Source organism: Heterodontus francisci, chromosome 1, assembly GCF_036365525.1.
Source record: "Heterodontus francisci isolate sHetFra1 chromosome 1, sHetFra1.hap1, whole genome shotgun sequence".
NCBI classification, from domain to species: domain Eukaryota; kingdom Metazoa; phylum Chordata; class Chondrichthyes; order Heterodontiformes; family Heterodontidae; genus Heterodontus; species Heterodontus francisci.
In genome coordinates, this window is record NC_090371.1 from 151,129,616 (window position 1) to 151,148,418 (window position 18,803).

The 18,803-nt window shown below is 40.8% G+C and overlaps 1 protein-coding gene across 3 annotated transcripts in view; it reads right to left on the minus strand.

The window, feature by feature from the left end:
• Positions 1-17,171, minus strand: part of rbpjb (recombination signal binding protein for immunoglobulin kappa J region b) — a 125,246-nt gene extending 108,075 nt beyond the window's left edge. The window contains exon 1 of one of the 3 annotated variants that reach the window (XM_068037146.1): positions 17,113-17,171. In XM_068037146.1, the coding sequence (XP_067893247.1) occupies positions 17,113-17,132 (20 nt within the window). In that variant the 5' untranslated portion in view covers positions 17,133-17,171. Of the gene's footprint in view, positions 1-8,292; positions 8,562-15,365; positions 15,527-17,112 lie in introns of those variants that run through there. The other 2 variants (XM_068037155.1, XM_068037137.1) reach the window with 2 other exon arrangements.
• Positions 17,172-18,803: the final 1,632 nt, after the last annotated feature.

Here is an 18,803-nt window from a genome sequence, read left to right on the forward strand (position 1 = left end):
TACCAAGCACCAGAGTCTCCTCCCCACATACCTCTGCATGCACCAGGCACCACCCAAAGACATGTCTTTCCATTCACTAGGTGCCTTGTATTGAATTGATCAAAAAACTGTCACTCAAGACACCCTGTACTTTAAAGTTACAACAAAATGTTACAATATCTAGTCAACCAACTCCCAGCTAACAGGTGCAAAACTTCACAGGACCTTTCAAAACACTCCACAAACCGAGACCTACAAACCCAACAGAAATTGTCCTATTTTAAAAATGGCCCTCCTCTGTGATCCCTATATTACATGGATTAGACTGTACCTCAGCCTCTCTATTTTATATTATATGTCACTTCAGCCTCCATGTATTTTATATTACATTGATTAAATTTTACCTCAGTCTCTCTCAATTTTATATTTTAGTCTCAAGTGCATACTAAACTCACCTCTCACTGTACATGTGAAAACCTGGAACATATTTACTGTAGCCCTGATTTCATTTGGAGCCAAATCTAAACGGCAAAAAGTTTTGAGCTCATAAACTTTCTGCTGGGTGCTGGCTCCTCCCGCCAATTCAACCCACCAACCAACATGAAAAGTGCAGACAGACCGTACAATTACAACAGATTAGCAAGTTTCAGCCTCCAGGATAATGACTAACTGAAGATATTGTTTTGCGTAAACAAAGTGTGATATCTGGTGTGCGACAAATGCACATTGGTTTTAACTCAAAATGGCACAATAATGTTAACTTCCTGTCCTTCTGGCATCTGACTTTTTGATTTACCAACTAAACAAAAGTCCTTTTCAAAAACTTCAGATTTGCCATTTTCCTTTCAAATTCAAAACTTCGCTCAAAATAGAAACATGTTTCACACTAATATAATTAAATATTAGGTTTTGCTCCTTTAACTACAATCTATTGATAATTTGAAATTTTTGCACTGAAAAACTCAAGTTCTTCAATAATTTGAATTAAGCAATATAAATCCGACAAAGCTGGAATCAACTGCATCAAAAAATTCAAATTCAGATAATGTGAACCTGCTTAATTTGAATTAAGAGTAGACTGTATCATCATTAAGATTTTCCTTTAGCAGTCTCAATCTTTGAAAAGCCTGGCAGTTTAATTTCATTGTGTCCACAGACAGGATACCCACTTCCCCCAGCACATGGTGACTGCACTTTTAATTTTCTTCAGTTATTTCTCTAATTTCATCTTTGTACAATTAAACCAATTATTTCATGGTTTTGTATCTGACCACAAATCCCCTACCATGCACAATCATACCCAAGTCGATACTACTCGAGACCAACTCCTACTCTGACATCACTTCCCTCAACATACAAAACTAGTACTGGAAATCATTCCCACAATTAAAGACCTGAAGAACCTAAAGACTTGCCCACAAAACCAAGAAACCCACACCGAGCTCAATGCAGAAGTTTCTGTTTTACTGATATTCAGACATTTAGCCTGTAATCCTTACACAAGACAATTTTTAATCTATGGAAATCAAATAATCTATTACCACTGATACAAAAAGTTATACATACCGCAATATAAAACTTACTTTTGCACTATTGGTACTTTAATAACTCCATCTACAAAGTTAACTTTCCTTCACCCCAACTGCCCCTCCATTCCCCCTTTCCCCTGCACAAAAAGAAACAACCTTTTCAGCAATTATCCTCAGTGAGGGAATACATTTTGTGCCTTCTGTTTATACAATAGATTTTCCATTTCATAACATACCATTTTAAAATATATCCACAGACTGAGCAAGAAAGCAATATATTAAAAGCTGCACGACAATATTCAAATGTCACATTGTTACAAATGCAAATTGTTAAAATGTTGTGCACTTTGCAGTGAAGCTGGAAACTTCCAATGAATATATTCCAATTTCCAAAGGTCCTTGATTAAACAATTAAATTCTGAGCTCTATTTACTTAACAATTAGCCTTCGAGAAACGAAGTTCTTCCATACCAGAGACTTTTCTGCAATACATAACACTTCAAAGAATAAAACAACATACCATCCGATTTACCTTGAGTAATCCCACAGGGATTCAGCCCAAACTATACCTATCTCATTTAAAATCTTGCAGCTATTTTGAAGTTGTCAAACTTCACAATGTCACACTTTGCTATCAATACAATACAATCTTCATGTGTCAGCTTTGGCTTAATGATAGCATTCTCGCCCGAGTCAGAAAAGCGTGCATTCAAGTACCACTCCAGAGATGAGCACTTCATCCCAGTGTAGCAGGACTGCATTGTTAGACACGCCAGCTTTTGGCTTGAGCCGTTATATCGAGGTCCTGTCTACCCTCTCAGATGGATGTAAAGATCCCATGGCATTATTCAAAGAGGAGCAACGGAGATCCCCCAGTATTTATGCATTTAGAGATACTGCACTGAAACAGGCCCTTCGGCCCACCCAACAACCACCCATTTATACTAACCCTACAGTAATCCCATATTCCCTACCGCCGACCTACACTAGGGGCAATTTACAATGGCCAATTTACCTATCAACCTGCAAGTCTTTGGCTGTGGGAGGAAACTGGAGCACCCGGCGAAAACCCACACGGCCACAGGGAGAACTTGCAAACTCCACACAGGCAGTACCCAGAATCGAACCCAGGTCCCTGGAGCTGTGAGGCTGCGGTGCTAACCACTGCGCCACCCACTGAATCTCAGCCAATATTTATCTTTCTCCCTCAACCTACATCACCAATACAAATTACCTGGCCATTTGTTGTTTGCTAATTGGCTGCTGCATTTCCTTACATTACAACAGAGACTACACTTCAAAAGTACTTAATTGATTGTAAATCACTTTGGAACATCGTGAGGTCATAAACTCCATTATGTAAATACACGTCTTTCTTTTCTCTACAAAAGAAGTGATAAAAAGCCCATCACTGACTTGAAGTCAGATTTTTGGGGCAATCTATAGAAGTTTAATTCTCCTCAGCTCGATTTACAAATAGATACAATTACCTAGATCCCCAGAAGGAACATTTGAAAAGTGGCCTTAAAAGGGGCAGGTTAAGTAAATATCACAAGAGCGCTCCAGTGCCCAGTCTACCCATAAACAACCCCACAGGAGAGCCACTAGGGTACATCCATAATATATTCAGAATGAATATAGTGTGTACTTCTTGCAAGTGTCACACTTCAGTCGTCATACTTTGGCTGATCCTCAAACTTCTGAGCAATGCTAGATAAAACAGAAAATGTTGGAAATACATCAGGCAGAATCTGTGGAAAGAGAAAGAGTTATTGCCTAAAATCAATGACCTTTGTCAGCGAGCTGAAATTTTAATTCTTCTTCTATCTCCACAGATGTTGTCTGATCTGCTGAGTATTTCCAGCATTTTCTGTTTTTATTATTTATGGTCACTCTTGTACCCATCTCTGATGTCTTCACGTTTCTGTTTCAGTCTTTCCTCTTCTGCCTCATTCTCTCTCCCTTTAATCCTTTTTGTTTCCTTCTCTCATTGTCTCTCTCCTTTTGAGTGAAAGGTGGTGGGTAGCATGGCTGGGAAAGGAATCACCAATGGCTACAAACTGTATCTGAGGCACGTTTTGTGCAAAAAGGTAGCCATCAACTTCTCTATTGTTAACCCTTCTCCCAATCATTCCTCCTTCCCTTTACTACCATTGTGGCTCCTACCCCTTCACCTTCCCACTATCTTCTCCCTTACTACCTCCTCACTCACATATGGGTCAGAAGGCTGTGGATTCAAGTCCCACTCCAGAGACCTGAGCACCAAAAAAAAATCTAGGCTAATATTTCAGTGCAGTACTGAAGGAGTGCTGCACTGGAGGTGTTGTCTTTCAGAGGAAACATTAAACCGAGGCTCCATCTGCTCTCTCGGGTGAATGTAAAAGATCCCACGACATTATTCTGAAGAGCAGGGAACCGCGTTCTCTCCGATGTCCTGGCCACTAGTTACCCACTAAGCACACCAAAAAAAGTTAGGACTGGTGCACTTAGGTGTTAAGTGAATTTTTAAACACTGATAAATCTTATATCCTGTCAAACAACCGCTTTGGCACTGAAGATTTACAACTATGGAGAGTCATTCCTTCAGATTATAGTTTTTGTTGGCATTTTCTTTAAAAAATTGAAACTTAAAATAATTTTACTTTTTGTCTCATCTTTTTCTCAGTCCTATCTTTCCCTCTATTTCACTTTCTGAACATGATTTTACATTGAATTAAATATTGAACTTACACTTCCTTGTTTCGACTCAGCTTGCCTCAGTAAGGATTTTTCAATCTGACTGATTGGAGACACGCCGATGCCTGCCCTGTTCTCAAAGGTCAGAGGAGAGCACTGCACAGCTTTGACTATCAACTGTAAATCGCTGTGTAAAAGCTCACAAATATTTTTGTGGCCAAGTGCAAGAGCAATCAACGGCAAGCATGTTCTTTCTCCAGTGACTGCAAAACGCAGGTCAAAGTAACTTCACTCGTCTTACTTTCGGTCAAATGTGAATTTACAATTATAAAGTAAAATAAGGCTTCATAATTTACAACTATTAAAATTTAAACTATACAATTGGAACCAATCTAACGTACATGGGATTAAACCTCAGTACACCATAAATAACCCCCTCAGTAAAATTTGTATGAAATGAGCAGAGGAAAGAGGGACTCAGACTGTATTTGGTGCCATTCAAAATCATAAAGCTAGTACTGCCCAGATAGACTGCTAAATACACATACACTTTTCTAAATAAACAAGATAGATAACAAATGAAATCAAATGAACTTGATGACTTGAGCTTTATTCTTTAATCCAGCACTGATAAACCTAGGCACTTCATTCAATATACCTTAGCCATTCAACTAAAACCAAAAAGCTGCACAGCTGTTACACGATAATAAATGCCTGAAAGGGTAGTAGAGACAGAAACCCTCAACGCATTTAAAAGGTGTCTGGATATGCACCTCAAGTGCTGTTATCTGCAGGGCTACGGACCAAATGCTGGAAGGTGGAATTAGGCTGGGTGGCTCGTTTCTCGGCCGGCACAGACACGATGGGCCAAGTGGCTTCTTTCTGCGCCGTAAATTTTCTATGATTTCTATGAAATATTGGCTCCCTCACACTGTAGGTTAAAAGACGACTACTGCTGGAGAAGGAAGATGTACCTTACTGCAATATTCCATAGCTATGGTTTTAAAAACTCACTTAAGTAACAAGAGCCAGTACAAGCCAATGCAGACGATGACATTTTCCTCTATTTCACTTTATTTCCGATTGAACATGATGCAAATCTTTTATTGTACTTTGCCCCCTTTACCTTCAATATTTTTTGCATAACTACAATAAACTGCTGTTCCACATCAAGACTGAGGCAATTGGAGCAACATACAGTTGCATGATCACTTCCTCCAAACACACCACTCTCTCACATCCTAACCTGTCCATTTTATCACACATAATGGGAACCTAATATCTCACTTACAAAATTGCTTTATATGGTACAAAACAGTTATGTCAATGATACAGCAAATGGTCAACACCACAACTGAATCCATATACACAGTCCAGTTCGGAAAAGTTAGTGGGGCAGCTATTAGATACTTATATATAACATTTGGTTATACATCAGTATTTCACAAAATTTTTGCTACATTTCAGTTTCCTGTCCTATAACTGAGCAAGGTGCAAGTATTTGAAGATAATTCTCATCGAGAAGACTTCTCTATAAATTGCTGCTTTCCCAACATTTTATTGCAACAAACATGCACTGATGACACCAGGCATAATACGTCTGAAGCAAGCCTGCTCATTGGCACCAAACACCATATAGTTCATCCAGAAATATGCCAATCAAAATTTTGAAAGCACACAAACTATGCAGTTTCCCTATTGGTATATACATGATGACAACCAACAAACCTGATCAGGATTGCACATCTAGTTTAGGTCTAGAGTTTTTTTTTGGAAGAGTTTATTTTTGGTAGATTGCAGGGTATTTTACTCCCATAAGCTAACATCGTGAAACATTGAAAGGTTAATATATTCCAAGCAAGTGGTGAAAAGTACTACAATTCAAATAAAGTTTATCACAACTCTGACCACAGCCAGAACCTCACCTTGCTCAGTGAGCAAAGCTCAGGAAATACCCACAAATAGGAGACAGAAATGAAAAACAAACATTAGTAAAGACAGATTGTGCTTTAATCATAACACATTCCAAAAGTCTGAACCAAAGAAAAACTTTAATTTGTATTGCGTCTCCACATTAAATTACAATTTTCCATCAAGTTAGAATATACTACATACTTTTCACATGCCAACAACTGACATTTAAACCAGGAGTGAAAACAATCCTAGACACAGTTACTAGAATTCAATAAAGTTTTGTTTCACTTGTGGTTAATTAACAGCAGAAAAATATGTACATCTTCAATTAATTTACTGAGGCACAAAGCATGGAAACATATACTTGTTAATGCTAATATGAACCAACAGTAAAATATTCTCATCAAACCAGTCATTGCTTAAATCAGTTTACAGGAGGGTCAAAAGAAACACTGACAAGATCAGATCCTATAGATTCTCCCCATCACACTGCCCTATTTTTACATCATCAAAACTTGCCTCCGCTACACTATCTAGAATCCCATTCATGGATTCATCACTGCATGAAAAACCTCCTAATATCAGTCCTAAATTTGCCTCATGTTAACAAAATCCCCTTGCCCTAGTCTCAGTTTAGTTTGAAGTAGTGAGGTAGACCTATATTACTAACCACTTACTGTCTTACTAGTCAATGTTGTTGCACATGGATCAAAATCAAGTGTACCCTTCAGGTAAAATGTGGTTAGGAGCTGGGGGATAATCTGAACAGGGGGTGCAGATGTAATTCAATCCTTATTTTTAGATTTCCATTATAAATGTGAAGTTAGAAAAAACGTGTAAACTTGTCACAGAGTAATCATACCTTCTTCCCAATGATGGCACTGCAGAAACATCAATAGGAAGGTGTACTTCCACACTGAAATATTATATAGGCAGTTTAGGAAAGGAGTTTATAATAGAAAATGTCAACAGGCAGTGCGTGCAGATACTTTTTTAATGCTTATAAATTGATTTACACCTCCAGAAGGCCACCTCTTAATTAACCTTCTTTTAATACTTCTAAAATTCAAGTTCCTGTCTCCCAGCTCAGTCCTGTCTCATAGTTGCTCCATTGTCTAGCGTCTCAAATGATCTCCACAGCTTAAGTATGCCTTCTGCCTCAGGGGACACAGTATTCATGGTGTGGTCTGACCCACTCTATAGTATAGCATAGCTTCTTCCAACTCCGTCTGTTTTTTCTATATAGTTGTGTCATTTATTTGCTTTCTTGCTGTGCAGTAATTGGTCATGGTGAGTATGAAGTCTTCTAAAAAATCTGTCAATTTCATTATTAGCTATTTTATCACCACTAATGAAATGCTTGATGAAAAGGCTTCATCTTCTTCTGTGCAATGAAATTTCGTGTGGCATCGCTGGCAATTTACATATTTTCTCTAGTTCATTGTGTAGTGCCCAAGCTGCCTCCTCAGATTCAACTGTTGCTCTTAGTTATCAACTAATATGACCAGCTTACAAAACGAGTTGGCACGCTCCTCAGTTCCCCCACCCCCCCCCCCCCCCTCCCCTATGCAAAAGGACACAGATGCCTCAAGTTCTGATGAAAGGTCACAGTCCTGGAACGTTAACTTTGTTTTTCTCTCCAGATACTATCTGACCTGATGAGTATTTCTAGCATTTTCTGCTTTTGTAACTGAAGTGTGTGCTGCTTCCTAATCTTCAGCTAATTTCTTTCCATCCAAGTTTGAATAGTTCTTCCTGCAGAAATCTGTCAAATTTTGTAAATCACGTTATAAGGCTTTCCAGTTTGTCACTTCCTTAAAAAGACAAGATTTTCCCCTACTATTGGATTATCTTCTTTCAGGTGTTCCTCAAGTTTAGTGATGATAACGGATGCCATTATTTTAGCCATTACTGATCCAGTCACATCTTCAATTTATGACAGTCCTTCACTTCTTCCTACCTTGCTAATTTATCAATTTCACTTACTGCAGCGTATGTTACAGCAGCACACACTCGAATGTAGCTTGTTAGCCTGTCCAAGGTTGTGGACCTCTCAAATAAAAGACTCTAGGACAACGATGTCCAATATAAGTTGCCACAGACATGGCATCAGCTATACCATTTGTGGCACTAAATTTTAATAGAAGACATCTTATAGACAGTAAAGGTAAATACATTGTGTTTATTTACTTACCATCTACCTTCAGTGTGAGGTTCTGCAATCTTTTTCACCAGTTTGGAATCCAGCCTTGAATTTAGCAGACAGTACATCTTAGTGCAGCTTCTAGGATTTTGTCCAGTAGTTGCGAGCAGAATTTGATTGCTGAAAATATTGACTCATGGGATGTGCCAGATCTGCCCCTGCTCTCCATCCAGGACATGCCTGGGTGCTGCTTACCCTTTGCCATGATGTGCCCTGCTGAAGTTGCCCATTATTGGTTGGGCTTCCTTTCTTCAGCTGATCTGGAAAACGATTATTCCGATTGATCATGCTGACCATGACGACAGTTCCTCTCTTAATACAAAGTTTCTGGTGTTTCTATCAGGCTGAAGTCTGGCATATCAACTCAATAAGCACCATTTCAGCAAAATAAAATACAAACACCCAACAACCATCAAATAAAACATTCAAACTCTACTTTTCACCTTACCACTTAACCAATGCATGCACAATACAAGGGTTGAGATCACATGCCCATCAACTGTCTATTTCTCACTTATTTACTGATCAAAAATGCAATCAGAAAAATCTGGATCTCCAGTAAACCATACGCAGCTAGAGGCTAACTTGTCGGATTACACTGCTTTAGGACATAGGTGACTCCTCACCATCAGTTCTGTAACTGCTGGAGAAGTAAAATGCGGAATAGGTTGATTTTAAACTTGCCACTTCAAAATACTGAGGAATAATATAAACAAAGATTAGGAGATTACTTTGAACAAAAAATACTCCCATATAAATCACAAGTGTCTTACAGTAAAGAAAAGCCCATTCAGCTCATGGTGGCTATACCAACTGTTTGAAAGAGAAGGTCAAGTGCACGCTGTTATGACTATGATTCTATGAGAGTATTTTTTGTTTAAATCTTGCTAGATTTTCTTTCTCCTACCAATCGACAGTGGTAATATTACAGCATGTTCAAGAAGCTATAGAGTACGATGCTGTGAGGGAAGCAATTTACATACGCAGTTCAATTTGTGCTCAGAATTAGTTATTTTTGTTGATAATAAATTCAGTTCTTTAGATTCAGGATCTGCAACTCTGCAAAGTCAACTCCCAAGTCAGGTCACTGATGAAGTGAATGTTAATTGTATCTTTGTAATGATTTGAACAAGGGGTACCAATTAGGTTGATTACAGGACAGACCTCGCTCCATTCCAATAGCGCATAATGTGGTTTAGACGTTGTGTCGCCTTGCCCACCTCCCAAATCCGCAACCAGCAATTTAAAATTTAAATGAAAGAGTAATCCCATAGTTAGGGCCTCTAACTGACATCAACAAGCCCTTGCCCTCTTGAGCAAGCAATTTGCTGAGCTCTAGAGGCCCTGGCCTATATTACACAAATCTCTCAAGATTTGCACATGTTAAGGTTATGCCTGTGGATTAAACTGTGGACCTTTAAAACTTGTCAAAACTGCCATTAACTTTCCAATGATGAGTTAAAGTATTAAAGAAAGTGGCTGAACAAAGACAGCAATACCACAATTCCTTCTTGTGCACCAGGTATACAAGACGGGAGCAATGAAGAGGCACAGTGAGAGTGAAACAAGTTTTGCTGTTGTGGTTTAGCAGAATTAGAACTGAAGATGTACCACTCCCTATCAAACACTGTAGCCTGTGTTATTCTTTATTTATATACACACACACACCAGTGGAACCATGGTACAGAAGGCAGTTTCATTTATTTCTGACAAGTCGTTTGACGGTTGAAGAAGCCAGTTCCAGATCATGTGGCACAGTGGTAAGATGCTTCTGGAAACTAATGTTATTTCATCAATGGTAATACTGAAGTTACTGTACATTGCAAAGGAACAGCACTACCTGCATCCATTTATAATGGAGAGCATAAGTGCCAAGTGTTGAAATACATAGCAAAAGGTCCCAAATTCAATGCCTGGTCCCTGCTGGGTAGCTAAAATATAACATCCAACAAGCAGCAATATTCTAACATGTCACAGCGACTGAAACATAATTCTAGACATTCGAGCACTTGCTTTACAAAGCTGAATATACTTCATACAAATATTCAATGAATTGTAGCTAAATACAGATAACAACCAGTTTTTAAACTAATTTTATTTGCAGAATTTGAATTTCAACAGTATTTTGGCCTTTATACTTATAGAAACAGGAGCCCCTCGACCCTGCTCCACCATTCTATTAGATCATAGCTGATCTGTACATCAATTCCAATTACCCACCTTCGCTCTGTATCCCATTTATACCCTAACCTAACAAAAACCTATCAATTTTTGTTTTGAAGGTTTCAATTGATCTACCATCCACAGCCTTCTGGGGAAGTGTTGCAGATTTCCACTAGCCTTTATGTATAAGTGCTTCCTCATTTCAGTAAATGGCTTAGTTGTAATTTTTAATCCTGGATTCCTTCAACCAGATTAAATACTTTCTGTATATCTCCCCTAATGAATCCCAAAATCATCTTTAAACACCTTGGTTAGATCAATCACTCTTCTAGAGAGAATAGAGAATTTAATTTGCACACAGCAACGTTCCACAAACAGAAATAAGAAAAGTGACCAGGTTATCTAAGTTAGTGATGTTAGCTTTTTATTTATTTTTTAATTCGTTCATGGGATGTGGGCATCGCTGGCTAGGCCAGCATTTATTGCCCATCCCTAATTGCCCTTGAACTGAGTGGTCATTTCAGAGGGCATTTTAAGAGTCAACCACATTGCTGTGGATCTGGGGTCACATGTAGGCCAGACCAGGTAAGGATGGCAGATTTCCTTCCCTAAAGGACATTAGTGAACCAGATGGGTTTTTACAACAATCGACAATGGCTTCATGGTCACACTAGACTAACTTTTTAATTCCAGATTTTATTAATTGAATTTAAATTTCACCATCTGCTGTGGTGGGATTCGAACCCATGTCCCCAGAGCATTAGCCTGGGCCTCTGGGCTACCAGTCCAGTGACATTATCACTATGCTACCGCCTTCCCATAGCTAAGGGATAAATACTTTCCACGACACAAGGTGAACTTGCCTATTGTTCTTCATGGGACCTTTCACATTTACCCAAGGAGGAAGATGGGCCCTCGTTTAAACATCTCATCCAAAAAGACAGTTTCCCACAATGCAGCATTCCTTCAGTGCTGAACTATGGTATCAGCCTAGATCATGATTATAAACCATTTACATTACAATTTAAGTCACAAAAGAAAAATCACATGGTAAGCAATTCTCCTTCCATGCCATCTTCAAAATCCTTTCCACTGTTACTTCACAGCAGTTAAGAAAGTCCACTCTATGCACTGCACTACCATTACAACATACAAATACCACAACATTTGAAACATCCTGATCATTTTTGTCATGCTTACCCAACAAGACTCTGGCAGTACACATCCATGAATACAAATGAAACCACTGAACAACAAGACTTTCCAATTCATCCACCACAGAAAATCACCTTCTCTGACCGTCCAGCTCTGACATTTGCAATAATTTTCAGTCGACTGTATCTCCATGTATTAACATCACAACAAAGGTACCAGTAGCAGAACAGACTCTGAAGGCTTAGAACTATATGACCCAAATATATAAACTTTAACTGAGATGCTCAAAAATAACTTCTTGCCAGCATTCTCCCTCAATGCTAACTAAATGTACAATAAAACAATCTATGAGTCAATTAAAGAGCGGGAGTCAAAGCAGACACCTGTAGTATTTGTGGATAAGGCCATTCACTCCAGCACTACTACAACAACTGACATTTATATAGTGCCTTTAACATAAAACATCCCAAGGCGCTTCATAGCAGCAATACAAAACAAAATTTGACACTGATATCATGGTAGATGGCCAAAAGCTTGGTCAAAGAGGCAGGTTTTAATGAGAGTCTTAAACAAGGAAAGAGGGGTTAAGCGGCAGACACATTTAGGGAGGGAACTCCAGAGCTTAGGGCCCAAGCAGTTAAGATATGGCGGCTAATGGTGGAGCAATTAAAACCGTAGATGCTCAACAAGTCAGAATTAAATGAGTGCAGCTATCTCAGAGGGTTGTGGGACTGCAGGAGATTACAGATATGGAGGGGCAAGGTAATGGAGGGATTTAAAAATAAGGATGAGAATTTTAAAATTGAAGCATTGCTTGACCGGGAGCCAATGTAAGTCAGCAAGAGTAGGGGTGTTGGGTGAACTGGGCTTGGTACAATTAAGGACATGGGCTGCAGAGTTTTGGGTGACCTCAAGTTTACAAAGGAGAGAACGCGAAGGCTAGCGAAGAGTGCATTAGAATAGTCAAGTCTAGGGAACAAAAGGCATCAACGATGTTTTCGGCAGTTGAGCTGAAGCAGGGCAGAGTTGAGCAATGTTACAGAGATGGAAATAGGCAGTCTCAGTGATGGCAAAGATATGTGGTCAGAAACTCAACGTGGCAGTACTACTGCATCAACACCTGTCACTTAAAATAGGCTTTTTATTTTTCATACATTGACAGCACAGAGTTTAGGTGTCCAGAATATCAACTGAACCATTTCTATTAACCCATATTTACTTGTCCAGTTCTAGCCATCAATAAACTGGTCATGTATAGGTTACCCCAAACAAACAGGATGCACAGAATAAGATTGCCACTTTAGACAATGGAAATAAAACTAAATTAACAGTTGATAAACTTTCAATATTGAATTCAGTTCTTTTTTATGGATCCGCTATCACTTTTTGGAGATTCAAGTTGGCTTTAAGACAAGCTTTGCTGCAGAAAAAATCTGCCCTCATAACAGACAAGTTTACTTTAATCAAAAGTGTAGGGGGACAAAAAACAGGAAAATTTAATTTGTGTATTATACCTGAATCTAGACACTACAATTTAGAGTACATTCTAAAGCGAGAAAGGCTGATTTAGCTTAGATATTACTGATTTTACGTATTTTAATAGTAGATATGCTACTGGATTAATAATCCAGAGAACACATTTAAATTTCACCATGGCACTTTGATCATTTGAATTCAGTTTTAAAAATCTGGAAATTGAAAAGCTATCAGTAAAAGTGACCAGGAAACTGTCAGATTGTCAGAAAACCCCAACAGATTCATTCGGGAAGGAAACTTCCTGATCCTAACCAGTCTGGTTTATGTGACTGGAGTCTCACACTGTTGTTGGCTCTTAACCACCCTCTTATATTGAAATTACAGGATGAGGATCAATAGCTCACAGTTTGTATCACCTAACACTGAAGTCTGTAACTGACTAAATTGTTTGAAAGTCTAAAATATCATTTGTCACCAGGATGTTGCCTGGGCTGGAGCATTTCAGTTATGAAGAGAGACTGAAAAGGCTAGGGTTGTTTTCTTTGGAGCAGAGAAGGCTGAGGGGGGACATGCTTGAGGTGCACAAGATTATGAGGGGCATTGATAGGTTAGATAGGAAGAAACTTTTTCCCTTAGCAGAGGGGTCAAGAACCAGGGGGTATAGATTTAGGGTAAGGGGCAGGTGGTTTAGGGGGGATTTGAGGAAAAGTTTTTTCACCCAGCGGGTGGTTGGAATCTGGAACACACTGTCTGAAGGGATGGTGGAGGCAGGAACCCTCACAACATTTAAAAAGTATTTAGATGAGCACTTGAAACGTCATATCATAGAAGGCTACGGACCAAGTGCAGGAATATGGGGTTCGAATAGTTGGGTGCTGGATGGCCGGCACAGACACAATGGGCCGGCACAGACACGATGGGCCGAATGGCCTGTTTCTGTGCTGTATAACTCTCTGACTCGGCCCAGCAAGCTACTCAGTTACTACCTTCTCAAGGCAATTAGGGAGGGGCCATAAATCCCACCTTATCAGTGACATGCACACCCTGAGAATTAATTCCTAAAATTATACAAAAAGTGAGACTTTAAAACATAAAGGTATCATCGTAAAATATTTCGCCTTGCGCGCACACACACACACACACACACACACACACACACACACACACACACACACACACACACACACACACACACACACACACACACACACACACACACACAGGAGCACAAACAAGTTTTTGTAGAATCATAGAAAGTTTACAGCACAGAAGAGACCACTTGGCCCATCCTGTCTGTGCTGGCCAAAAAACGAGCCACATCGCCTAATCCCACTTTCCAGCATTTGGTCCTTAGCCCTGCATGTTACAATAATTGAGGTACATATCCAGACACCTTTTAAGTGAGTTGAGGGTTTCTGCCTCTACTACCCTTTCAGGCAGTGAGTTCCAAACCCCCTACAACCCTCTGGGTGAAAACATTTTTCATCTCTCCTCTAATCTTTTTACCAATCACTTTAAATCTATGTCCCCTAGTCACTGACCTCTCTGCAAAGGTAAACAGGCCCTTCACATCCACTCTATCCAGGCCCCTCGCAATTTTGTACATTTCAATCAAATCTTCCCTCAGCCTTCTCGTTTCCAAGGAGAACAACCCCAGCATAACCAATCTTTCCTCATAGCTGCATTTTCCAGTCCTGGCAACATCCTCATTAATCTCCTTTGCACCCTCTCTACTGCAATTACATACTTTCTGTTATGAGGTGACCAGAACTGTACACAGTACTGAAGTGGTGGCCTAAGTAATGTTTTATATAGTTCCAGCATATCCTCCCTACTCTTATATTCTATACCACGGCTAATAAAGGAAAGGATTCCATATGCCTTCTTAACCATCTTTTCCTGCCACCTTCATGGATCTGTGGACATTCACTCCAAGGTCCCACAATTCCTCTACAACTCTCAGTCTGCTCCCATTAACTGTATATTCCTTTGCCTTGTTTGACCTCACATTTCTCCAGGTTGAATTCCAATTGCTACTTTTCTGCCCACCTGACCAGCCCATCGATACCTTCTTGCAGCCTACAGCTATCCTCCTCACTATCAACCACACGGCCAATTTGTGTGTCGTCGGCAAACTTCTTGATCATACCCCCGACATTTATGCCCAAATCATTAATATATTGCATAAAAAGCAGGGGACCTCACACTGAGCCCTGCGGAACGCCACTGGAAACAGCCTTTCAGTCGCAAAAACACCAGTCAACCATTACCCATTGTTTCCTGCCTCCGAGCCAATTTTGTATCCAGCTTGCTACATTTCCTTGGATCCCATGGGCTTTTATTTTTTCAACCAGTCTGCCATGTGGGACCCTGTCAAAAGTCTTGCCAAAATCCATGTAGACCACATCAACTGCACGACCTTCATCAATCCTCCTTGTTACTTCTTCAGAAAATTCAGTCAAGTTAGTCAGACACGATAATAAAAACAAGAAATGCTGGAACCACTCAGCAGGTCTGGCAGCATCTGTGGAAAGAGAAGCAGAGTTAATGTTTCGGGTCAGTGACCCTTCTTCGGAACGATCCGAAGAAGGTTAGTTCCGAAGAAGGGTCACTGACCCGAAACGTTAACTCTGCTTCTCTTTCCACAGATGCTGCCAGACCTGCTGAGTGGTTCCAGCATTTCTTGTTTTTATTTAAGAGTTCCAGCATCTGCAGTATTTTGCTTTTATTATAGTCAGACAAGATCGTCCCTTAACAAATCCATGCTGACGATCCTTGATTAATCCGTGCCCTTCTAAGTGACAGTTTATCTTGTATCTCAGAACTGATTCCAATAATTTGCCCAACACTGAGGTTAGACTGACTGGCTAATTATTTGGTCTATCCTTCGCTACCTTAAAACTTGTTTAAAAAGGGAAGGCTCTGTATACAGTTACTTTTAAAAATGTTCATTTATATCTGATATGGTGTCAATACAAACATTGACAGGATTGACAAAATAAAACTGAATTTCAGAAACTACTCCATGTCAATTGCCTTTCGGATAATTTGAACTATCTAATAAATTAACGTCAAGTACATGGAAAAAGCAAAAAAAAGTATTGCGTTAACAGTATTTTAGAACACGGGGGGAGGACGTTAAGAGGAAATACGAAAAAAATCCCAGAGGACGCAACAGTTTCAGGAGCAATTCCCTGCAGACACCCTGATGCGTACAAGCACGCTTGTTTGTGCTACAGGCGAGTAGCTTTGATTCACTCGGCTCGCGTAATCCGCAACCAGCTGCGCCTTTTCACCAAGGGGACTTTTTGCTGTGAGATGTACAGAAGAAAAGTGACAGGGCACAGTGTCGATCAAGAAAAATTGACAAAACATCCCAAAAACTTAAACTCTCAAAATCCCTTAACAACTGGAAGTGGAATATTAGGGACAAGAAAAAGGGAGAAAAAAAACATTTTCCACCAAAATCACCAGAAAGGGTGTAACCACTGTAACCAATGGTAAGAAACAAAAAAATCTTTAAAAGAGAAAAGAAAGACAGTAAGAGAATGAAGGGGTACAGAGTGTCGGATGAGGACTGTTCGGCACGGCGGAAACTCGGCGCTTAGGATCCCAAACAAAGTGGGTCCCTCTCCTTCCTCCGTGTGGGTGCAGTGGAGTTTCTGCCCGTATCACGGGCACGGGGCTCCGGGGACCATTTGATCCAAAAAGATACAAACAGCCCAAACATCTGGAGCGGGGGCCCGGCCAGCGGGTGGGCAAGAGGGAAGCTCCGCCAGCTGAGACGAGCGGAATCACCCGTCGGTGGCCCGAGTGACTCCGGGAGCCGGAGGCACAAAAACACAGGCAGCAAACAATAGGACCACAGGCCAAATAACCCCACTCCCCGCCCGCCACCGGGCCCGACCCACACCGCCTGTCTTTCCTCCTCTTCGGACCATCTCCACGGGCTGGCGGAGAGACCAGCAGACAGAAACAAGGCAGCAAGCAGTCCGACCCATACAATCGGACACTTACCCTGTCACAACAGGCGCCATCTTCCACAAACTCTCGCAAAACTCCAACCCTCGCGAGATCTCGCACGCGGATTCACACCCACATCATCTCGCGAGACTCCGCGAACAAACCCCTGGGAGGCACCATCTCGAGACTTTACTGAAAAACAGCAAGGAGCAGAGAATGAGGGCATTAAAAAACAGAGAGGAGATTAAAAACAGTGAGAATGGGGGCAGTGAGAGGAGATTAGAAACAGTGAGAATGGGAGCAGTGAGAGGAGATTAGAAACAGTGAGAGGAGATTAGAAACAGTGAGAGGAGATTAGAAACAGTGAGAATGGGGGCAGTGAGAGGAGATTAGAAACAGTGAGAGGAGATTATAATATGTGAGAATGGGGGCAGTGAGAGGAGATTGGAAACAGTGAGAATGGGAGCAGTGAGAGGAGATTAGAAACAGTGAGAGGAGATTAGAAACAGTGAGAGGAGATTAGAAACAGTGAGAATGGGGGCAGTGAGGGGAGATTAGAAACAGTGGGAATGGAGGCAGTGAGAGGAGATTAGAAACAGTGAGAATGGGGGCAGTGAGAGGAGATTAGAAACAGTGAGAATGGGAGCAGTGAGAGGAGATTAGAAACAGTGAGAATGGGGGCAGTGAGAGGAGATTAGAAACAGTGAGAGGAGATTAGAAACAGTGAGAATCGGGGCAGTGAGGGGAGATTAGAAACAGTGAGAATGGGGGCAGTGAGAGGAGATTAGAAACAGTGAGAGGAGATTAGAAACAGTGAGAATGGAGGCAGTGAGAGGAGATTAGAAACAGTGGGAATGGAGGCAGTGAGAGGAGATTAGAAACAGTGAGAATGGGGGCAGTGAGAGGAGATTAGAAACAGTGAGAATGGGAGCAGTGAGAGGAGATTAGAAACAGTGAGAATGGGGGCAGTGAGAGGAGATTAGAAACAGTGAGAGGAGATTAGAAACAGTGAGAATGGGGGCAGTGAGGGGAGATTAGAAACAGTGAGAATGGGGGCAGTGAGAGGAGATTAGAAACAGTGAGAGGAGATTAGAAACAGTGAGAATGGGGGCAGTGAGAGGAGATTGGAAACAGTGAGAATGGGGGCAGTGAGAGGAGATTAGAAACAGTGAGAGGAGATTAGAAACAGTGAGAATGGGGGCAGTGAGGGGAGATTAGAAACAGTGGGAATGGAGGCAGTGAGAGGAGATTAGAAACAGTGAGAATGGGGGCAGTGAGAGGAGATTAGAAACAGTGAGAATGGGAGCAGTGAGAGGAGATTAGAAACAGTGAGAATGGGGGCAGTGAGAGGAGATTAGAAACAGTGAGAGGAGATTAGAAACAGTGAGAATGGGGGCATTGAGGGGAGATTAGAAACAGTGAGAATGGGGGCAGTGAGAGGAGATTAGAAACAGTGAGAATGGAGGCAGTGAGAGGAGATTAGAAACAGTGGGAATGGAGGCAGTGAGAGGAGATTAGAAACAGTGAGAATGGGGGCAGTGAGAGGAGATTAGAAACAGTGAGAATGGGAGCAGTGAGAGGAGATTAGAAACAGTGAGAATGGGGGCAGTGAGAGGAGATTAGAAACAGTGAGAGGAGATTAGAAACAGTGAGAATGGGGGCAGTGAGGGGAGATTAGAAACAGTGAGAATGGGGGCAGTGAGAGGAGATTAGAAACAGTGAGAGGAGATTAGAAACAGTGAGAA